The following is a 19,679-nucleotide window of genomic DNA, read 5'->3' on the forward strand; positions in this document are numbered from 1 at the left end:
TATCCGTGCGGATCTTTGCGGGGGAATCTCCAGGTTTCGTTCTGCGCCGACCTGCTCAGTCCAGTCTTTCAGGAGAGCTCGTCAACCCGTGGTGCAGAATTTGCATGGTGGCATCGGAAGGGTTTTTAGCTTTTCCCTGATATCTATTTTAAAATCCGCGTTTTTTGTTGATAGGGGGGTTCTTTGCAAAGAGAATTGTTTTCACTTACTGCTTCTCGGAAGTTTGGTGCCAGACATTTGAGGACACCTCCAGCTCTCTGAACAAGCTCTGTGTGCTACCATCATGCTGGCCTCCACCAGAGGTTACACGGGGCCAGGAGGAAAGGCCACTCACTGGCCCAAAGCCTGCCCGGGCGATGCAGACAGCCACTGACAGGTCCCTTCGCTGCCTCCCGACCTCAGGGCTGCTGCCAAGTTTCTTCCAAGCCGTGCGTCGCTGCCTGCCCCTCCAGTGCCACAGTCCTCCTGGGTTTGGAGACGAGGGATTCTCCTCCACCCGTGGCCGTCTTCGCGCCCAGCCTCTTGAAACAGCCGAAGTGAGAGGAAAGCCAGGTGCAAGGGACAGGGAAATGGCAGCCGGGGGAAGGGTGATTTACAGCGGAGCAGAGCCCAGCGCCAGCCAGGGGCAGCGGGGCCCGCGGACCCGAGGAATCCAGAGTAGCCGAAACCTTCAATCCCTTTTCTATTTCTGGAGTGTCTCACATGAGCAAAGCCGGGCTGTGCAGAGGGGCTGGCGGGACGCAGGCTCAGCCTCCGTGGGCAGCAGGGCCTCCCCGGGCTTCTGCGGAGCACAAGGGGTCTCATGGCGGAAGATTTCACATTCCGGTAGAGACTTAGGGAGCTGAGTTTGGTGAAATGATGGCTTTACTCTCCTCTGGGCTTGTTTTGCTTCTGGTATGGGAGGAACCAGCAGCATCTCATTCATCCCGTCTCCAGGAGGAGGCTGGGGGCAGCGGGGTAACCAGAGCCCTTTGCACCTCATAAATCTCAGGCTGATGAATGGAGCAGATCTTTGGCCCATGTGTGGCAGAGGCAGCTGGGAGGGAGGTGGGTCTGCTGCTAAAGCAATGACGTAGTGCTTCAAAAATATCAATAAAAGCAAACCAAAAAGCCTGCCCCTTCCCCAGGGTAGGGGGAACCGTGCTGGGGCTCTGCCTCGGGAGCTGTGGGTTTCAGGGGTAACAGCCCCACGCTGCCCCTGGCTAAGAGGGCAGGGAGGTGTCCAACATGTGAGAAGAGGGATAAAGGCACTGGCCTGATCCTGTGACCGAAGGGCCGCAGCCTTGGCCTCCGCTGCTGGGAGGGAAGGTGCAATCTGAGCCGCGGTGTCCTTTGAGAGTGATCTGCCCAGGCATCCCGGGGACGGCCGCGCTGCCCTCCGCCATCCCTGCGGGGCATCGAGGCTCGCGGGAGCAATCCCCTCTCCTGGCCCTCATCTTCGTGCGAGAGGAAGGGCCGGAGCTGGGGCGAAGGTGGCCCTGGCAGCGAGTGGGCGCTGGGAAGCGCAGAAGGGTTACTGTGCTCCTTTCTGGCCCAGGAGCCAGGAACGGGGCTGGCTCTGCACCGCCGCCTTCGCTCCGTGACCCTTCCTGGAGGAAGCCAAAGCGAGGCCTCGGGAGCAGTAATGCAGCGGGGAATAGCCGCTGGTAGCAACTCCAGCAAAACATTTTCCCACGCCTGGCCACGGCTTGGCCCCAGCCCTGGCTCCGAAAGCGCTGGCTTTCCCCTCTCACCTGGCCAAGCGCTCCACCATGCCCGGCTCGGGACCGGCAGCAAGGGGTCCCACGGTGGCCACCCGCTCCTCTCCTCTTCTGCCAGAGACGCTGGCCCTGCGTGGCGGGAAAAAGTTGCTTTTATTTTATTTCCTCTGAGCAGCCACCCACACTGTGCCTGCGAGGACAGGCAGAATCAGCCAGCACGGGAGGACCACCGGCCCCCGCTGACCTTCTCAAAATCATGTTAGCACCGGGACCACCCCAGGACCTTCTCCTTGAGAGGGGAAAGCTTTCAGAGGCTCCCCGGCTCATGGCTTCAGGCATTCCCTTTTGGAGGAGCGGCGGGCAGCCGCCGGTGCACTCACAGCATTCCCTGTCTCTATAGGAACAGCACACTCGGAGCACAATCCACGAGGCGGTTATTAAAGAAAACTCAGCAATTATAAAACACAGACTGTCCTTAATACTTCTGCCCATTAGCCGCGGCGCAGGGGACCTGTGGCATTGCAGTCACGTTCCCTTCCTCAGGCGATAGCTGGGGCAGTGCCCCCGATCTGGGGCACAGGCGATGCCACCGACGCCCTCCCATCGGGGTCTGCGTTTAAACCTCGGCAGGGCAGAAACAGGCAGGGCTGGTTAGCTGCTAAACTGAGGGCGTTTTAGTAAATTGGAGTCCCTCCTGCGGAACTGGGAAGCTTCGGCCTGCTGCGCATCACGGCGCACTCCCCAAAATGGATGCCTCGGTTCGAAGGGAGCTGAGGAGCAACCTCTGAGTGAGCAGAGAGGACGGGTCCCGGGGGCAGCGCTGGCCTGGGGGGGCCTGGGGAAACACGGATTGCAGAATAAACAAATAACTGCTGAGTGATGACATTAATATTGCTGCCGGACTATCCCCCGGGCTTTATTAGCAGCTCCTTAATTGGGGCCTGCCTTAGTTCAAAGCAGCAGCCAGGGGCCAGACTGAAAAGGGGCTGTATTGAATTCACTCCCTTACGGGTGGTCCACCTCTCTTGTGCCTCTGAAAAATTTAAGCAGTTGCTCAGCACCCTCTTCAGTGACCTGAGTATTACTAATTTAAAGGTACCACTATTTTAACGTTAATAATGTGCTCTTTGCAGGACTGTAGCACAGAGCAAATGCCAGGCTCTAATAACCCGCCCTGGCTGCAGGTGGGGGCTGGGTGCCCCCGTGGTCTCTTCCTCCCTTTTTTAGGGGACCGCGGGTGTTCTGCGGGTGGCTCTGGAGGGTGGCCCCGGGGCAGGCTGGCTCCCGCGGCGCTGGCCGGCGTCACAGGGGAGAGCCTCTCCCAAAGAGCCACCCGCACGGCCATGCTCTCCTCCGGCGCAGGCTGGCATGAGTGCCCAATTCCTCCCTTGAAAGCACCTTTTCCACCACCCAAATCCAGACACAAGGTAAGAAGACAGCCTGAATGGAGCTTAAATTGAGGATTTGGGTAAGTTATTTAAACTTCTGTGTTTTGCGGGAGTAAACGGCTGTTGCTGAGGCTCCATCCACACGCTCCATAGCGGCGATTACTCTGTGGCCTCTGTCACCAATACTGCATTGAGACCAGCCAGATTCAGGTAAACACGCTGGACACGGTGTCTCCTACGCTGGAATTCTCTGATGAGTGCTTCAGCCGACCCGTGGTTCCCCCAGCCCCTAGACCTCGCTCCCCCCTCTCCCACCAGCCCTTCCCCAAGCCGCTGCTTCTCTGCCCTGCTCACGAAGTCACCCCCTCCCCGGGGCTCTGCCAATGCCCGGTCCCCCCTCTCCTGCCAGGGCACTTTGCTGTGGCATCGAAGAAAGCATATGGCATTTGATCAGGTCAACAAGCACTGGAAGGGCTGTAATTAAGAAACTATCAATCAGGTTAGATCAAATTGAGGAGTGGCTTCAATGTGGTAAATTATATAGGAGTACTAGATTCTCTGTTTGGTGGCATATTTATAAACTCGCAGCCTACGCTCACGCTGTTGAGACTAAATAAATGCTGAGGGTAAAATTCAGCTTCAGACTTTATGAGCAGGCTGGGGTGTTGCAGGGTACAAGGTGATCCAGGCTCAAGCTTGAAGGGGGCTCTTTGATTTCTTATAAAGCATTAAGGGTTTTTTTCAGACGCTGGCTATCCAGAGGAAGTTACAGCGATGAGTTACTTCTTTTAATTCCTTTCTGCTGGTGATTTATTTCCCAACAGCACGCAGCTGCCTGTCCTCTCAACCAGCATCTCCTTAGCAAGCTGAGTGCTGACCTTCCGCCTCCGCTTTCACCTAAAACTCTCCCAAATCCTCTTAACGTGTCAGAATACGTGCCGGGAGAAGGAGCAGGAACTCATTCCTCATCTGCAGAGTTTAATGCTCTGGTGCGTTTGCCGGAGATCTCGTGGTGCTGGGGGGATTTATCTGCCAATTACTTCTCAAGAAATAACAAAGGGTCACGCAGTACTTGGCAGGTAAGGGCAGAAAGGGGAGAAGAGAACTGGGTTTTAATTGAATCCCAAGTATGTTGAACAAAAAATTTCAGAACCATCAATTAGCTGTTGGCCTGGGGCTGAAACTTAATTAAGAGAATAGTGCTTTTAGGATGCCTCTGTCTGGGGGAAGAAAGCATAAAGGGGAACAGTGAAGACTGGAAATGTGATGGGGAGGCGGGAGGGATCCTGCTGGAGATGCTGCAGAGCTGAGCTGCTACTTGGGTTCGCAGAGATCGAGGCCGCCTGTCAAACCGCACATCCCATGCCTGAGAAATGCCGTAGGTCAGGAGGCAGGTGGGTTTCCCAGCCCGGACAGTAAATCCTCTTCCCAGGCAGCTTCAGGGCAAAGCTGGCTTTCCTGCTGCTCTCTGCAGCTGCAGCCACAGGCTGAAGGGCTGGGATGAGGGACAGCCCGTCCCCGAGGAGACGCTGCCTGTGCTTGATGCCCCGGAGAGGCACCATCCTCCGTAGCCCCCCGGCCTCACAGCCCCGAGGGCAGCCGGGCTCTGCTTTGCTGCCGTGATCTACTGACTGTACCCAAGCACGCACCGCGGCGGTGCAGAGTCCCAGTCCTGGCTCTTCCTCCTCCCCAGCCCCACCACGCTTACAAAGGAAGGTTAACTGGCTCCTCTCTTCCTTCCTTGCCAGCCCCCGTTCCCTTACAGCTGTACGGATTAGTTGGCTGGAGAGCAGGGAGGGAAAGAGGAGAGGATGGGGTGGGATGGGATGGGATGGGATGGGATGGGATGGGATGGGATGGGATGGGATGGGATGGGATGCGATGGGATGGGATGCGATGGGATGCGATGGGATGCGATGAGATGCTGCTTGCTCTATGTCTCTGGCTGTCGGGGCTGGCTATGGTGCGTGTGCACCCAAAGGTGCCTGTGAGCTCGGGGCCCCATGCCCCAGGGAGCCGCAAGCCACAGCTGGCTGTAAAGATGAAGAAAATGAATTCCCGTGCTGGCTCGACAGGGCCTGGAGTGGCTTCAGGGGAAGAGGCTGTTACGTTCTGAGGAGATAACTGATGCACTGGAGGAAGGGCTGGGCTATTCAATAAGTTGTTCCTGTCAGCCTCAACCCAGCCCATGTAAGAGCCGACGCAGCCGAAGGTAAGAGTTGGCACATCCAAACCTCAGCCCGGGATTTCGCCACATCCAGGGGACCAGCGGCCGCCCCGGGGCTCCCCTTCCTCCTCCTCCGCCCTCCTTACCGGTGTGTTGCTTCAAGGCACCCTGGTCCTTACTGCTTGCGTTTGTCTGCAGACGCTTTTATCAACGACTTGCTTTCAGCTGCTCAGGAAAAATCTGTTCTGAGGGGGGGGAATCTGTACTAGAGAAAAGATTGTTACAAGCAAATTGCTCCGTTTTATAGTTTCTTTTGCTAAGTGGAACAATTTTCTCACATTGTAGCAAAACCACTTCCATTTTCTTCAACAAGCAAATCCCAAATCTCTGTGCAGAACTTCCTTAACAACAGTAAAGAGGAACTTTGTTCCTAAATTCCCAATATACACAAAAGAGCGGAAAAATGGCATGAATCCTTAAATTCCAAACACGCGCTGTTTCAAATAATTGCAAACACCAATGTTCTCTTTCCTTATCTTTCAGTTATTTTGGGGGCAAAATAGATGGTTTAATAACTCACAGCATAATAATCATTCGTGCAGAGCCACCCTACACCAAAATGAAACCAATCCTGGACAGTTCCCGAAATATTGGTGGGAGGGGAGGTCCTGGTCTGACTCCCCCAGCGAAGTGATTTCCCATAGACACAGGACGGTTACTTAACATCTTGTGCTCTTAAAAACGTCACACAGATATTTTCCAATGAGTAGGCAAACTTCGAAGAGCCTTTAACACTATAGTTTGGTGGGAAATGGTGTTGAAGAGCGGGGCTGAATTGGCTGTTCAAAGAATTTTTTACAGTTGCTTGAGGGTTACTGGTGGCTGACACTTCGTTTATTTGGCAAGAGCCTTAGCGTTTGGCTCGTGTAATCATCTGCATTTTAGTCCTGGTCCAGAGAGTCTCATGCAAGTCTGGGGCAAGTGTCCTTGGGCTGGTTTCTTGGATGCCTCAGGCTACGAATATCCAGCTTGCTCACGAGATGATAGCAGCAATGAGTACTGTTAATGTCTTATAGCCGGTGTGTCACTTCTCACAAAATGCTTGATGGGCTTTCACAAATTATTATCAGGAAATAAGAGAATTGCTTCACCTGCCATTGAAATGCAACTGTAGCTGGGACGGAGAGCAACGCGGCTCGACAGTACGCAGCTATGCCACGCCGGGGCTTACAGGACAGTGCTATGGTTTCCAGCTGAAGGACAGAAAAGGTAAAAGTATCCAGAAGAAGCTTAGACAACAATGATGGAAGCATTACTATTACCTTAAGGAACACTCATTATTAGTTTGTTCATTTTTCTGTAACAAATCCGACTGGTCTGGACCTTGGGCAATATTTCCAGGAGGTGAGGTTCATGACACCCAACTTCGGTTATTCCTAACATAGGAGTCTTCACCTGAGAGAGTCCCTTTACAGTCAGTGGGCAGAACCAGTCACATCTTGGGAAGCATTCATCTCCTCCCGAGGTGAGTGCCTTCCTCAGAGGACTACGCTGAGACGAGAGGAGCCGCTGCCGAGAAGTGCCTAATTGTCCCCATCACCTCCAAAAGGACTCCGGAGGAGCAGCTCACATAAGGCGTCTGTGTTATAGGCAGGTAAATTCAGGTGGGTGAATCTTAGCCTATAAGAAAACTGGTTGAGCAGAAATAAGTTTTTTTTTTTCCTGGATGCCCTTCTCGTCCTGGATTTGCTTTCAATGCTCTGGCCCAACTCAACAAACAGTTGCACTTGCACGTAACACAGAACGGCGTTGCGCTGCTACATTTCACTACAGCTTCTTTAAAGACGCTAAACATTGACCTGTGCCTAACGGTTCACCAAACGAGAATAAATTAGCCTTAAGGAAAAGCAAATTAATTTGCCTCTAAGAAACTCTTTTGTTAAATGCTCTGGAGAGGTATTAAATGAAGCTTGCTGCAATGCCAAAGCAATTTCTGTTGGCACTTTCCTGACACAGTGCATACAGCCGCAGAGCTCCCACTGCCGGCGTTGTTTCGGGGTCCCGGGATTTATTTGGCAGGCTTGTTCTTCTTTGCAGGTGCACGGAGATTGTTCAGATCTTCTTGTTTGGTGACACTGTGATCGGAGCTGCCGTGAGAACAGTCCTTCGTAACGCTGTAGTACACCGGGGCGGCGTATGGCACGGGGTTCTCAGCGCTCTTCTCTTCGCACTTGCATAACTTCCTAAAGGCAGCCCTGAATTTCTGTGACATGAGGTTGTAGATGATGGGGTTGATGGCACTGTTCAGGTAGATGCACATGCGGCAGAAGAGGAGAAACCAGATGTTCAGGTACGGCGGGTCCATGAAGGAGTTCACCACCACCAGCGTGCGATAAGGCATCCACAGAAGGGCGAAGAGGACCACCACGACAGCCAGCATTTTGGTCACCTTGCCAGTGGGGATATGCAAAAAGAGAAATAGTCAGACGATGCTAAATCTCCAGCAGAGCTTTCCCACCTGGAGAAGCGGTGCAGACAGCTAATTCAGTCTACATATTGCTTATATCTCTCTTTAAGCGTTTAAAATAGGCACACAAGCCATGGGGCTGGTCCCCTCTGAATCCATTTTGTTCATGAAACAGCCTTGCATAAATAAACCCCTTAAATGGCAGGTTTTCACCTACCATTGAAGAGCCTTTGAAGCTCTTTAGGGCAATCACCCACCAGCCTGGCAATGGGCTGGGATAATCATGGGAATTCCTGTACCACAAAGCAAATTTGAAAATTGCACATAACAATAAATCAATGGGGAAACTTGTGCGAAAGTGGGGTCCTAGCTTTTGGGGGTGCCGTGGGGTGTATCTCAACTCCCTGCCTAGGATCTTCTGCTTCCCTGTGCCAGCTACGCCGTTCCCAGGGACAGGCTCCCGGTACAGAGCAGCACTGAGAGCAGAGAGACCACTTGAAGTCTTACACAAACTCCTCCTTGTGCTGATACGGGAGTTACTTAGCTAATTGGTGGGGGTTATTTTAATTTGCAGCACGCTAGGGAAGTACTGCATTAACACATTAGGAACAAGAAGATACTGAGAATTCAGAAGTGAGCAGTAATTGCCCTCAGCGCAGCTCAAGCTTAAGAAAATGGGGTTTTTTGTACTGAAACACCAGTGATCCTAATAATTTTGACAGCTATTTCTGGTAGGTGACAATCCTCCTCCAGCAAATACTTACAGAATACACATGTCCCCAAGGAGGAAAGTATGAGTAAACACTGATGCCACACACATATTAAGGCAGCGGCGTTTCAAACGTCAGAAAGGGAGTTGTGCAATGACTCCGGTTCTCGATATGGAAATAAGCACTTAGATCATGTTCACAGTCTCTCGGCTTTTCTTGGAGTGTTTTTTTTACTTAGTCACAAGCGACTATGCCTTCCTGCAATGCTCTCAGTAGAAATTGGGGGTGGTTGGTAATGGCAACAAAACTTTCCCTACAAGAAAGGGACTATTGTCAAGCTGAGGCCAAAATAGAAGTGTTTTGCAGTGTGTGACTTAATGGGAATGTGAGGACACTTCCCAGAACAAGATCTTGCAGCGATGCAATGAGTGCTGAGGCTGTTGCTAAGACTGCAGCACGTTTGCTGCCGCAGTTTGTTGCCTTTTGGGAAAGATATGAGAGATTGTACAAGATGTGTCAGTAAAAGGTAGCTTCAGAGCTTTTCAGTGCCTTTTATAAGGACTGGCTGGATGCAGAAGAGCGAGAGCCATCTCACAAGCTTTTGGTTTCAAGCCACCCTATCTAGCGTGCAACGGCTGGGTGATTATCCGGTTTATAGAAATAATACTCAGAACAGGTAGGCTGGGAGCAGACAGCAGCCGAGTGGCACACAGTTGACCGTGGTCAAAATCTCTACGTACCAGCATGGTACAGCGGGATCGAGTGCACCCTCGGCAAGTTTGCAGATGACACCGAGCTGAGCGGAGCGGCTGACAGGCCTGAGGGACGGGATGCCATCCAGAGGGACCTGGACAGGCTGGAGAAATGGGCCTGTGTGAACTTCATGAGTTCAACAAGGCCAAGGGCAAGGTCCTGCACCTGGGTCGGGGCAATCCCTGCTATCAACACAGGCTGGGGGATGGAGGGATGGAGAGCAGCCCTGCTGAGAAGGACTTGGGGATACGGATAGACGAAAAGCTGGACATGAGCCGGCAATGTGCTCTCGCAACCGTTTCAGTACAAAAGCAGCCGTCTCCTGGGCTGCATCTCCCGCAGCGTGGGCAGCAGGGTGAGGGAGGGGATTCTGCCCCTCTGCTCCGCTCTGGGGAGACCCCCCTGGAGCCCTGCGTCCAGCTCGGGGGTCCTCAGCGCGGGAAGGACATGGAGCTGTTGGAGTGGGGCCAGAGGAGGCCACCAAAATGCTCCGAGGGTGGCACAGCTCTGCTGGGAGGACAGGCTGAGAGCTGGGGGTGCTCAGCCTGGAGAGGAGGAGGCTGCGGGGAGACCTCACTGTGGCCTTGCAGTGCTGAAAGGGGGCCGACAAGAAAGTTGGGGACAGACTTTTTAGCAGGGCCAATAGCGATAGGACAAGGGGGGGATGGTTTTAAACTAAAAGAGGGTAGATTCAGACTGGATACAAGGAAGAAATTTTTTACAATGAGGGTGGTGAACCACTGGAAGGGGTTGCCCAGAGAGGTAGGAGCTGCCCCATCCCTGCAAACACTCAAGGCCAGGCGGGATGGGGCTCTGAGCCACCTGATCTGGTTGGAGATGTCCCTGCCCATGGCAGGGGGATGGACTGGGTGGCCTTGAAAGGCCCCTTCCATCCCAAAGCATCCTGTGATTCTGTGATTCTATGGCTGTAGCCGCTGCCTCCCGCTGAGGCTCCAGGGCAACCCGGGCTCAACCACCCCTTGCCAAGGGAAGGAGCGTCCTGACAGCAGTGGTGAGACCGTATGGCTGTGGTCTGCACTGCAGGACCTGGGAACAGAGAGCTCCCAATACCAGCTCAGCCCAGAAAGGCACAGATTTTGCTTCAACGCCGTATGCCGCATGAGCAGTGCCCATGCATGGGACCTCCATTTTCTACTTCTCTGTACATCTTTATAGCAAATAGACGCAGCAGCGATGGAGCATCCCAGGTGTGCAGAGAGAATTGCTTATGCCATATTTTTGATGCATCTGAGGTTTATTTCCCAAGAACCTGAATGAAGTCGATCTGAACAAAACTGTGCTAATAGCTGAACCCTACGGCAAAATGCAACCAACTCCTCAGCTTAAGTGATCTCAAGTACAACTGCAGTCAGAATTTAACTCCCCCCTACTAAGCAGTTTATTCCTCCTGGGGAATGAGGGCAGGCTCTGTGCTTTTCCATCCCCTGCAGAGACTGAACACATCCCGGTCCTGCCTGGAAGGGTCCCTGTTAAGGGACTGTCTTGGGGGTAAGGGTGGTGGGAGTCTTTCCATCAACTTCAGCAGTACTAGGCAGCAGGATTGCTGCAAATATGCCCTGGAAAAGTGAAATAGAAGGCCCCTGCAGGTCCTCCCTGCAACACAGCCAGTCCTCACTCAGCCGTTGTCTCAGCTCCCGAGATGAAAATTTACCCCCCGCAGGGCTGGGGAGAATAAATCCCTGAGCTTTTATCCACCAGGCTCTGCTCTCTGGCAGGGGTCCCTCTGGGCCGGGAGGTTTCTGTATGGCTGAAATGTCTCCTTTAAAGCTAACATTAATATTGCTTATGTGCTTTCTCCCGAGACTGAAACATCTTTGGCTTTTTGACTGTTGTAACGCTCTGCCTTGTTTTACTGTTCAGGAATCCACGACGCTTGTGAAGAGCGATCTGAACTCTGCACCCGAGCGACAGCACTGGGGGAGCGTAGCCTAATAAGGCTGAAAAGTCAGCTCATTCCGGTCCTTTCTGAGACCAAAAGAAATGTAATCTGGAAAAGAACCAGTGCTTCATCTGCTTTTTAGCCATAACTGCCCCTGCTTTTTGGCTGGTTGTTACAGAAATGCCAGCGGTGCCAGCTCTCGCCCAGCTCCCACCCGAGCAAGCTTCCACCACCTCCCCCCAGACCACAGAAGACCACAAAGTGCTGTCCTCCAAAGCCGGCTTCCCGCTACGCGTCCTCCAGCCCTGCGGAAAAGCTGGCTTAGTCCTGGGAGGGGAGACCGTCCGGAAACAGCACCAGGAGGATTTATTGCCTCCGTCTCACTAAATGCCTTCAGCGCTGCCTGAGGACACCGCATCCAGACCACAAGCTGGGACAGGCAACCCCTGCCCTGAGCTTGTTCTAAGATTGAAATTCGCCTTTTAAAGCCAACCATCTGTCCGGACTGTGTTTTCCTGGGTGCGACTTTAGCAAAGTTGTGTCAACATAGGATGTCTCCTCTGGATCAAACCTAACGGTCCATCCCAAACTCACTCATATCCCCATCGTGGGGAAAGAAATCTCCAGTGTTGCCTGCATGCATGGCTGAAACCCATCTCCATGCCTTTCCTCGCTCTACCTTGCTGAGGCGAGTAACTATAGCACACTCGAGCTGCTCTGAACTTAATTCTGGTGCTCGTATGACCAACAAACCTCATCAGCACTGAGGAGAGTTTGGGACATTTATCCCTAACTGGAGTAATCCTGAATTATGGTCCCAAAAAACCAGCTGCACCCAAAAAAGCCAGAGCTTTGCTGTAGCCTCAAAGCATTCCTCAGGGAAGCACCAGCTCAGGGACAACAATTTTTCCGACAAGTGTTTTGCCACAGCTCTGTTGTACATAGTGTGTGCACACAACAGCTGTGAAGGAGCTATGGGTAGAAGCAAGGCAAGTGTTTGTAGACAGAAGGGGATGTTCCACTAGAACAGTCGATATTTAGCTGAAAGCCACTTTTGAGCACGTAAGGCAGTGTTGTTGCTGGATGGCCAAGGCTATCTGCTGTACAGACTGCTGACTACATCATCTTCCACCGCCGTGGGCCAAGCCCGGTGTAACTCCTAGAGCAAACCCACCGTGAGCATCCTTCTCCCTCCATGAAGATGATCGGCATCTTGCATCCCCGCGCAGTCCTTCCAACCCATCCCCCCTGTCCAGCCTCTGCCCCTGGCCTGGAGGCCACAGGGGCTTCTCCCCAGCCAGTGTCACCCCTCCTCCTCCAGGCACCACCATCCTGAGCCGAGCATCCTTTTTCAGGAATCCCACTCCCTCTAGTGGTCCCTCTCCGGCAGGTGGAATACGTGCTAGGAGGTGGCCGGTGGTTGTATCTGTGGCCCTTCCTTCTATAGGTGATAAATACAGCAAAACTCACGCCTTGCGTTGTCCTGCTCCAGACTTAGGTGTTTTAGAGGCACCAGAGAGGGAACAGCAGCATCTTCATACCCTGAAAAGCAACCAGCGCAGCACTGGGGCTGCGTAGGAGCACATCCACAGCAAAACACCCCCGACCGTCCAGGCTCTTTAGAGTCAAGGGAGAAAAATGGGCACCTCTGGGGTAGCCCCTTTTGGGCTTCTCTCAGGGGACTCTGGGCACGGTGCCTGGAAGAGCACGTTCCCCCATAAAGAGAGGCCAGAGGAGGAGCGCCGACGTGGGTGCCTGGACCCTGGTCAGAGGGACCACCCGACGCCCGTCCTCCTGCCCCGCTCTGCTCTCCTGGCCGGCAGATCCTCCAGGAGCCAAACCGCCCTCTCACACCACCGGTCTGCGATGGGAATCCGGCAGGTGTTTGCACACCATCACCCCAACAAACTCAAAGGTGTTTGCAGGGTTGGAGTCCTGCTTCGCCGCGTCACTGGGACACAACCCACTGCATGCAGGGTCCTGTGAAGGTCTCGCTGCACATGTGAAGCCTGCCCAACAGCAACACTATTGCTGTTTTGGACCAAACCTGCAACTGTGGTTTCTAATGGTGTCTTTAGTGGCTTAGTCTACATGGCAATTGCATTTTAAAGACGCTGCACTGTCACTTCGACCTTCCCCACTGGGAGCACATGCATCACTTTCACAGCCTCCTCATCAGCCTGTCAGATTGGAGACCACCAGCACTTGCTATTAGAGCGGTTTCTAATGCCGTGTCCTCCCTTCTGATGCTCAGGACAAGACCCTTTACCAAGGGCCCCCATGGCAATTCCTGGGGACATTTTCAAGGGCTGTAAGCACTTCTCAGGAGAGCGTGAGAGGTCGATGGCATTACCTGTCAGGCTGCCCTTTCCTTTCCACTCTGGCCACGGGTGATCAATGAGCAAGAAAACCTGCTTATGAGCTCCTCAGCCAGCATCAGGTATTGCAAAGCAGTGTCCGGTGCTCCGAGTTGAGATCTGCCTGTGTTTTTCTGCTGGTTTTGAGGACAGTCGATATGGCTATCAGAAAATCAGAGAGGAAACCTTTCTTCTAGTGAAGACAACACAGGACACTGGTATCCAGGCTGCTCCCTTTTAGGGCTCATACCAGCTCATTGCACAGGGGCTTTTTGCCCTTCATTTCCTTGGAGGTGAACCTTCCCTGGAGAAGACCACTCAGGTCCCTTCTGTGCCTCTCTCCCACCTTTGCTAAAGCCAAGTTGGTGGGGTGTCCCACAGATCGGGGTGCTGGGGGTGCTATGGGGGGCCATAACCCCTGGACTTTGCCCTGCCCCTTCACATGGGCACATGCACCTCTGTCTCCGTTGCCCGCAGGTCCCACTGCGGGGCCCCACTGGCCACAGGAAGGCTCTCCTCTGCGCTCAGTTTTAAGCCCCTTCTTCTATCCAGCATCTCCGTCTGCAAGCTCTGCTGGCATGAAGGGATTCAGCTACCTTCTTTCTCACAGTAAAATCCCTTTCTTAATGATCTGCCCGTTCCCCAGCCCTCAGCCCGTGCTTCCCCTCTGCTCTGCCCCCACCGCCCCTCTGGGGTCCTGCATGCTGAAGCATCTCCCCGAAAATATCATTCCTGTGGCCCTGGCTGCCCTTGCTGAGGGAGAGAAACTCCAGGCAGAATCCAGTGATGACCCCTTGGGGTCTCTGGAGGCCTCTTTCCTCCCTGGGTGGTTGGGTTGTTGGTTTTTCCCTCATAACTAGGTGCAGAATCATGACTGGCTGCAGCTTCTGCTCCTCAGTCCATTGCACCACCAGCAAAAACCTCCGGCTGGATTCAGTGCTAAGGCAGATGCTCTGGCAGGACTGGGGTTTGTTATGCTCGAAGCACTCCTGCACGCACTGCCCGAAACTCTCATCAAAACAGCCGTGTGGTTTTACTTGGCGTTGGTGCATGCCAAGTTAATAAGATAACTTAGTTCTACACCGAGCATCCAGCAGATCAACCCCTCAGCAATGAACCAAATGGTTAAAGGTGAACTCCCAGATCTTGGTTTTCCCCCTCGGATTTTTATGGACGGTTCTATAAATTTCCTTCTGATTATACATAAAATGAAGCAATCATGTCCTGTGACATATCCAAATTGGGAAAGATGTTAATGGAAAAACCTGGACTGCAGCCACCTCTGGGGTGCAGCACTGCATCCATCTGACAGGCGCCAGCCCCTGTGTCAGCCACCCAGCCCACGCGCCACCGGCACCACAGCCGGCGTTTCTTCCTCCGTCGCTCTCAACACAGCCTGCTTTGAGGAGCTGCTGGTGTGAAACCAGAAGCAAGCATTCAACAAAACATAGCTGGAAGCCCTGGGAAACTGCTTTACAGTTTAAAAACTCGGTGCCATCTTTATTCCTAACGATGCCAGCTCTGCGATGTCAGGCCAGGCAGAGGAAGTCTTTCCATGCTAAGATGTTTCGGGAGGTATTGACGATCTCGAGAAAACGCCTGGTGTAACAGAAAAAAGAGCACAAGAGGTTTCCAGGAGGAGGAGCGCCCATTGTCCAGCCCCATCAGGAACAACGGCCTCAGCCACTCGTCCCAACGACACTGGCGCACGCTGCGTGCGGCACGGCCGCCCCACGGCACCGTGCGGTGGGGGGAGCGGCGTGGCCCCTGCGGCGGCTGCTCTGGAAGGAGAGGTCCATCGCCCTGCACCTCTAGGTCCTGCCTTGTCTTATCTAGAGACCTCGCTGCCGAACACTGCCGAACGCCGTGCCCGAGGCTCCCGCAGCAGCCAGCAACCCTGGGAGAGCGGACAAGTACTTTGGCAGAAGTCAGGGCTTGCTTTAAACCTTTCTGTGCTGGAGAGAGGGAGAAAAAGCTGAACTGGAAAGACTGAGAAGTTCATGAAGAAATACACATTCTCTGGGCTGTTTGCTTCCCCTCCATGACTCTGAATCCTCTCACCTGGGGAACAGAGGCTCCTGCATAAGTCAGGCAATGAGCTACTGAGCTGGAAACATGAGGACTTTGGACAGGCTGAAACCTGTTTCAGGCTGTCTGCAAATCACAACAGAAGTGGTGATTTCAGTGATTTAAGCCAGGCTCCCAGATTCAGCCCTTTCCTTTAAAATAGCCCATGTCTCTGCCTATGCGAAGTTTGAAACTGGGATGGGACGGTCTCCTGCAAACAGCCAGCGAAGAGGCAACAGAGTCCCGCCATGTCCAGATCCTGTCCCATCCAAGGAGACGGGGCAAGAAACAGCAATTGTCCATGTGGAAAGAGGAAGAACGAGGGCAGGAGGTGGGAGGAGAAGGAGCTGGGGAGCGAGCAGGCAGCTGAATGACAGAGGAGCCTCCAGGAGGGAAGACGCGACACTGTCACACCCAGGCACCTTCCCCAGCTGCAGGCGGCGGGGCCGCAGCCAGGGCTGGGCTCATGGGGCAGGGGCTCATCCCAGCTCTCCCCTCCCCATGCTCCCCTCAATCCAAGGTCACCCGCGCAGGACTCTGCCTGGGAGGCGAGTCCCGCCGGCATAATGCAACCCAGCGCTCCCCTCCTCAGGGAGGCAATCAGTAATTAATTATCCAGCAAACACCCCTGCCCTCCTGCTGGAGCCCTGTCCTGCTCCATCGAGCTCAGCCAAAGCATGGGGAGCCCATCTGTGCCGCCAGACCCCAGCTGGGCTTGGGGGGGACCCTCCATGCAGCAAACCGACCCTCCCGGCTTCCCTTACAAAGGGAAGCAAAATATCGGGGCACCCCATCCCCTGCCAGCCTGCCCCCCAAAGCACTGAGCCCCTGAGAGCGCTGCCCGCCGCCCAGCGCGCCCCCGCCCGGCGGGGAGCCCCTACCTGCTTGCGGGAGCTCAGGGCCCCCTTGCTGCCCCGGCAGGAGAGCTTGAGGGAGCCGCCCTGGCGCGTGGAGCCCAGGCAGGAGTGCTGCGGGGTGGCAGGCAGGGGGCTCATGAAGAGGATGCGGGCAATCAGGCCATAGAGGACAGTCGCCAGCCCCAACGGGATGACATAGAAGACAGCAAAATCCAAGAAGTAAATGGGCATGTAAAGGCTTCTGGAGACCCGGTAGCCACAGCTGACCTGCACCCCATCCGAGAAGGTGACCTGGCTCGTGTCCACCAGGAAGAACCACATGAGGCAATAGAGGGAGGTGAAGAGCCACAGCGAGGAAATGATGCGTTTGGCGCGGGACACGGTGCACAGGAGCTGCGCTCTGATGGCGTGGCAGATCGCAATGTAACGCTCCACCGTGAAGGCGGCGATGGACCAGGCGGAGGTGTTGATGCCCAGGTACTGCAAATAGGTGATGCAGAGGCAGCCGGCATAGCCGTACACCCAAGAAGCCACCACTTCGGAGATGTTGGGCAGCCCGGCCGCCAGCAGCACGATGAGGTCGGCCACTGCCAGGCTCACCAGGTAGCAGTTGGTGGGGGTCACCATGTGCTTGATGCGCAGCACCACCAGCACCACCAGCACGTTGCCCGCGATGCCCACCCCGCAGATGAGCAGCACCAGCAGGATGGTGACCACCTGCAGCTCCAGGGGCTGCCGGGGCATCCTGCCCAGCGTCTGGTTGCCGCTGCCGCCCAGCGCGGCTCCGGGGCTGGCCGAGCCGTTCTCCATCGCCCTCGAAGCCTTCCCCGGCGGAGCTCCGGAGGGAGGGGGGGAGCCGCAGCCGCAGCCAGGAGCCCCCCGCTGCCCCCCGCGCCCCCTCCCCGCCCTCCCGCCCGCCCCGGCTCCTCCCTCTCCTTTTTTTCCCACGATTCACCCCAAGTCTTGCAGCCGCCCGGCCCCTTGCACCCACCTCCCCTGCAAACTCCCTCCGCCGGGAGGGGCGGGGGCGGCCAGGACCACCCCAGTCCCCAGGACCCCCCCGGGAGCCCCCAGCCCTGGGAGCCACCCGGGACCGCCCAGGCCCCCCAGCTCCCGGGACCCCCCAGGGCCTCCCCGGCCTCCGGGACCCCCGGGAAGCACCCGGACCTCCCCAGGACCGCCCGCCACCCCCAGGGCTCCCCCAGCCCCCGGGACCCCCCCTCCGCCCCCCGCCCGCATGCCCCGCCTGCGCCCGCCGGGTCCTAGCGCACCGCTGAGGCGAAGAGGAGGAGGAGGGGGAGGAAGGAGCCCAGGCAGGGGATGGGGGTGGCAGGCTGGAGACCCCGGGGGTGGAGAGGCACAGGGGCTGGGAGCACCCCAGCAAGGAGTGGGTCCACTCCTGGACCAGGGACCGGGGGCGCCTTGTGTCCCCAGCCGAGCCATGGACTGCCCTCCAGGCAAGGAGAGCTGAGGATGAGGGCTCCTTCCTTCCTCATCCTCAGGAGGATGGGACCAGGGTGATGCCACAGAGAACCACGGCCTTTCCTGTTTCCCTTGGGCTGGGGCAGAGGAGCCCCTTCTCTGGGGGTCATCAAAGACAAGGTAGCGACCTCCTCACATCGTCTTTCCCACAGCCGCCCTGTCCCGAGCAAGCACATTGGCGTCACTCCCTTGGGGAAAGGTTTACCTGGGAGATCCCATATCGCCCCGACAGTCAGGCTGGGATAGCTGGTGTCTCCCCGATGGTCAGGCTGGGAGATCCAGTATCTCCTTGATGGTCAGCAGTGGCCAGAATTTGCTACCAGCTCCGTGCTTGCTCCTGACGTATCCACAGTCTGTCGGAAAATGCATTTTCAAATTGAAAGAGCAATTGTGTTTGTAGAGATAAAGTGCAAAGGGTCCCCTAATCCGTGGAGCGGAGGAAAGGACAAGGAGAAAGCTCACTTTTTTATTAGATTTTATTTCAATTAGAGGCAGAGGCGTCCCATTAATCCCAGACACTGAGGCGCATGTCCAAAATGTGAAGGATCATCCTGATGCCAGGTGATTCAAGTCCAGGGTTTCACAGGCAAATTTCTAAGCCTGGGCTGTACAAACCTGGGTGGATAAAACGCCTTTGGCCTCACCCCAGGGAGCAGCAGTCCGTCCCCAGTCTCTGGCTTGCTGCGGCAAATAATATTTTCCCCTTTTCTTTGGGAAACCTTATGCCTCCATTTGGCTCCACAGAGGACAATCCCTGTAGTTTTTCACTCCTTCCCATGACATTTCATTCACCGTTGGGTCAGTTATAAAAGACAAATATTCTCTTTCCATGTGCTTTCCTTAGGGCTCCACAGACAGCCTGCGCCAGGGCCTGCCCGTGCCCGCCAGGCTCACACCGCGGCCCGGGCTGGGGAGGCACGGCAGGTCCCGTCCCTGCCCTTGGAGCCCTCCCCAGGCTGCGCTTTGCTCTAACTTTCCCCCTTTTTTTAAATAAATGCACTTTAAAATCCCCCTAGAAATGACATCTGTTTAATGCTCCTATTGAGGCTGTATTCACCCACTGAGCTGGCCGTCACCTCCTCAGCAGCCAGGCAATGCCCCCTTTAGTCATCCCGACACCCCAAATTCCCCCGCTTCTCTCTGCCTCATCCTGCAGGCTCTCACCAGCACCCTGCCGCCTGAGCCCTCGCGCTCGCGGCCGATCCAGCACGTCTTGCAGAAACACCCGTCGCCCACCTCCGCGCGAGGACCCCTCCGATGGCACCCAGCACGCCCCACTTTGCGAGGTGCGGGGAGCTGGCAGGCAAAAGGCACTACTACAATTATCCGTAATAATCAGCATCGCTGTCCTCTGGTAAGAGCACAGCCTGGTTATTATGGGTGCAGCACCCTGGTCGCTTTATCCTGCGCCATTAGCAGAGCTGCAACACATTATCCCTCTCTGAAGTTGCCCCCCCGTCCCGCTGTCGCTCCCATCTGCCTTGGCCCTTCTCCAAGCTGAATAAATACCTTATTCCTGCACATTGCTCACTGTGGCTGGCACACAGTTATTTCAACAGATGGGAATCTGTCAGCGCCGGCAGCTCCCTGTGCTGCGCCGGCCGTGATGGATACTGCCGGGAAACCCGCAGGTCTGAGGCTTGCAGTGGTGAGAAACCAGCCTCCGCTACTGCCTGGCACTTGGAGTTAGGTGCGAGGCAGCACATAACGGGATAAATGAGCAACGATAAGATTTAATCCTATTGCATGTGTTTGTGGGAAGGAGGGGGAGCGCGGGCATGTGTGTTTGCTCACATCATCCAAGGGTTTGCGTACGCCGCTGCTCTGGAGT

General features: G+C 55.1%; 1 protein-coding gene across 1 annotated transcript; it reads right to left on the reverse strand.

Moving 5' to 3' along the window:
* Positions 1-6,127: 6,127 nt before the first annotated feature.
* On the reverse strand, positions 6,128-17,196 carry LOC104019988 (thyrotropin-releasing hormone receptor). The gene is made up of 2 exons (XM_009473351.2): positions 16,391-17,196; positions 6,128-7,704 (listed from the first exon to the last, which is right to left on the reverse strand). The coding sequence occupies exons 1-2, from the start codon at positions 17,174-17,176 to the stop codon at positions 7,324-7,326; spliced, it is 1,167 nt and encodes a 388-aa protein (XP_009471626.2). The 5' UTR covers positions 17,177-17,196; the 3' UTR covers positions 6,128-7,323.
* Positions 17,197-19,679: the final 2,483 nt, after the last annotated feature.

Source organism: Nipponia nippon, unplaced genomic scaffold (genome assembly GCF_047370975.1).
Source record: "Nipponia nippon isolate SJK-2023a ecotype South Korea unplaced genomic scaffold, ASM4737097v1 scaffold_13, whole genome shotgun sequence".
Taxonomy (NCBI): domain Eukaryota; kingdom Metazoa; phylum Chordata; class Aves; order Pelecaniformes; family Threskiornithidae; genus Nipponia; species Nipponia nippon.

What these genes read in the sequence shown, in the direction of transcription:
- LOC104019988 (XM_009473351.2), bottom strand. Translation starts at nt 17,176, where the DNA reads ATGGAGAACGGCTCGGCCAGCCCCGGAGCCGCGCTGGGCGGCAGCGGC. An exon ending in CCCTGAGCTCCCGCAAGCAG is followed by an intron (nt 7,705 to 16,390) that starts GTAGGGGCTCCC and finishes CCCACTGGCAAG; the next exon opens with GTGACCAAAATGCTGGCTGT.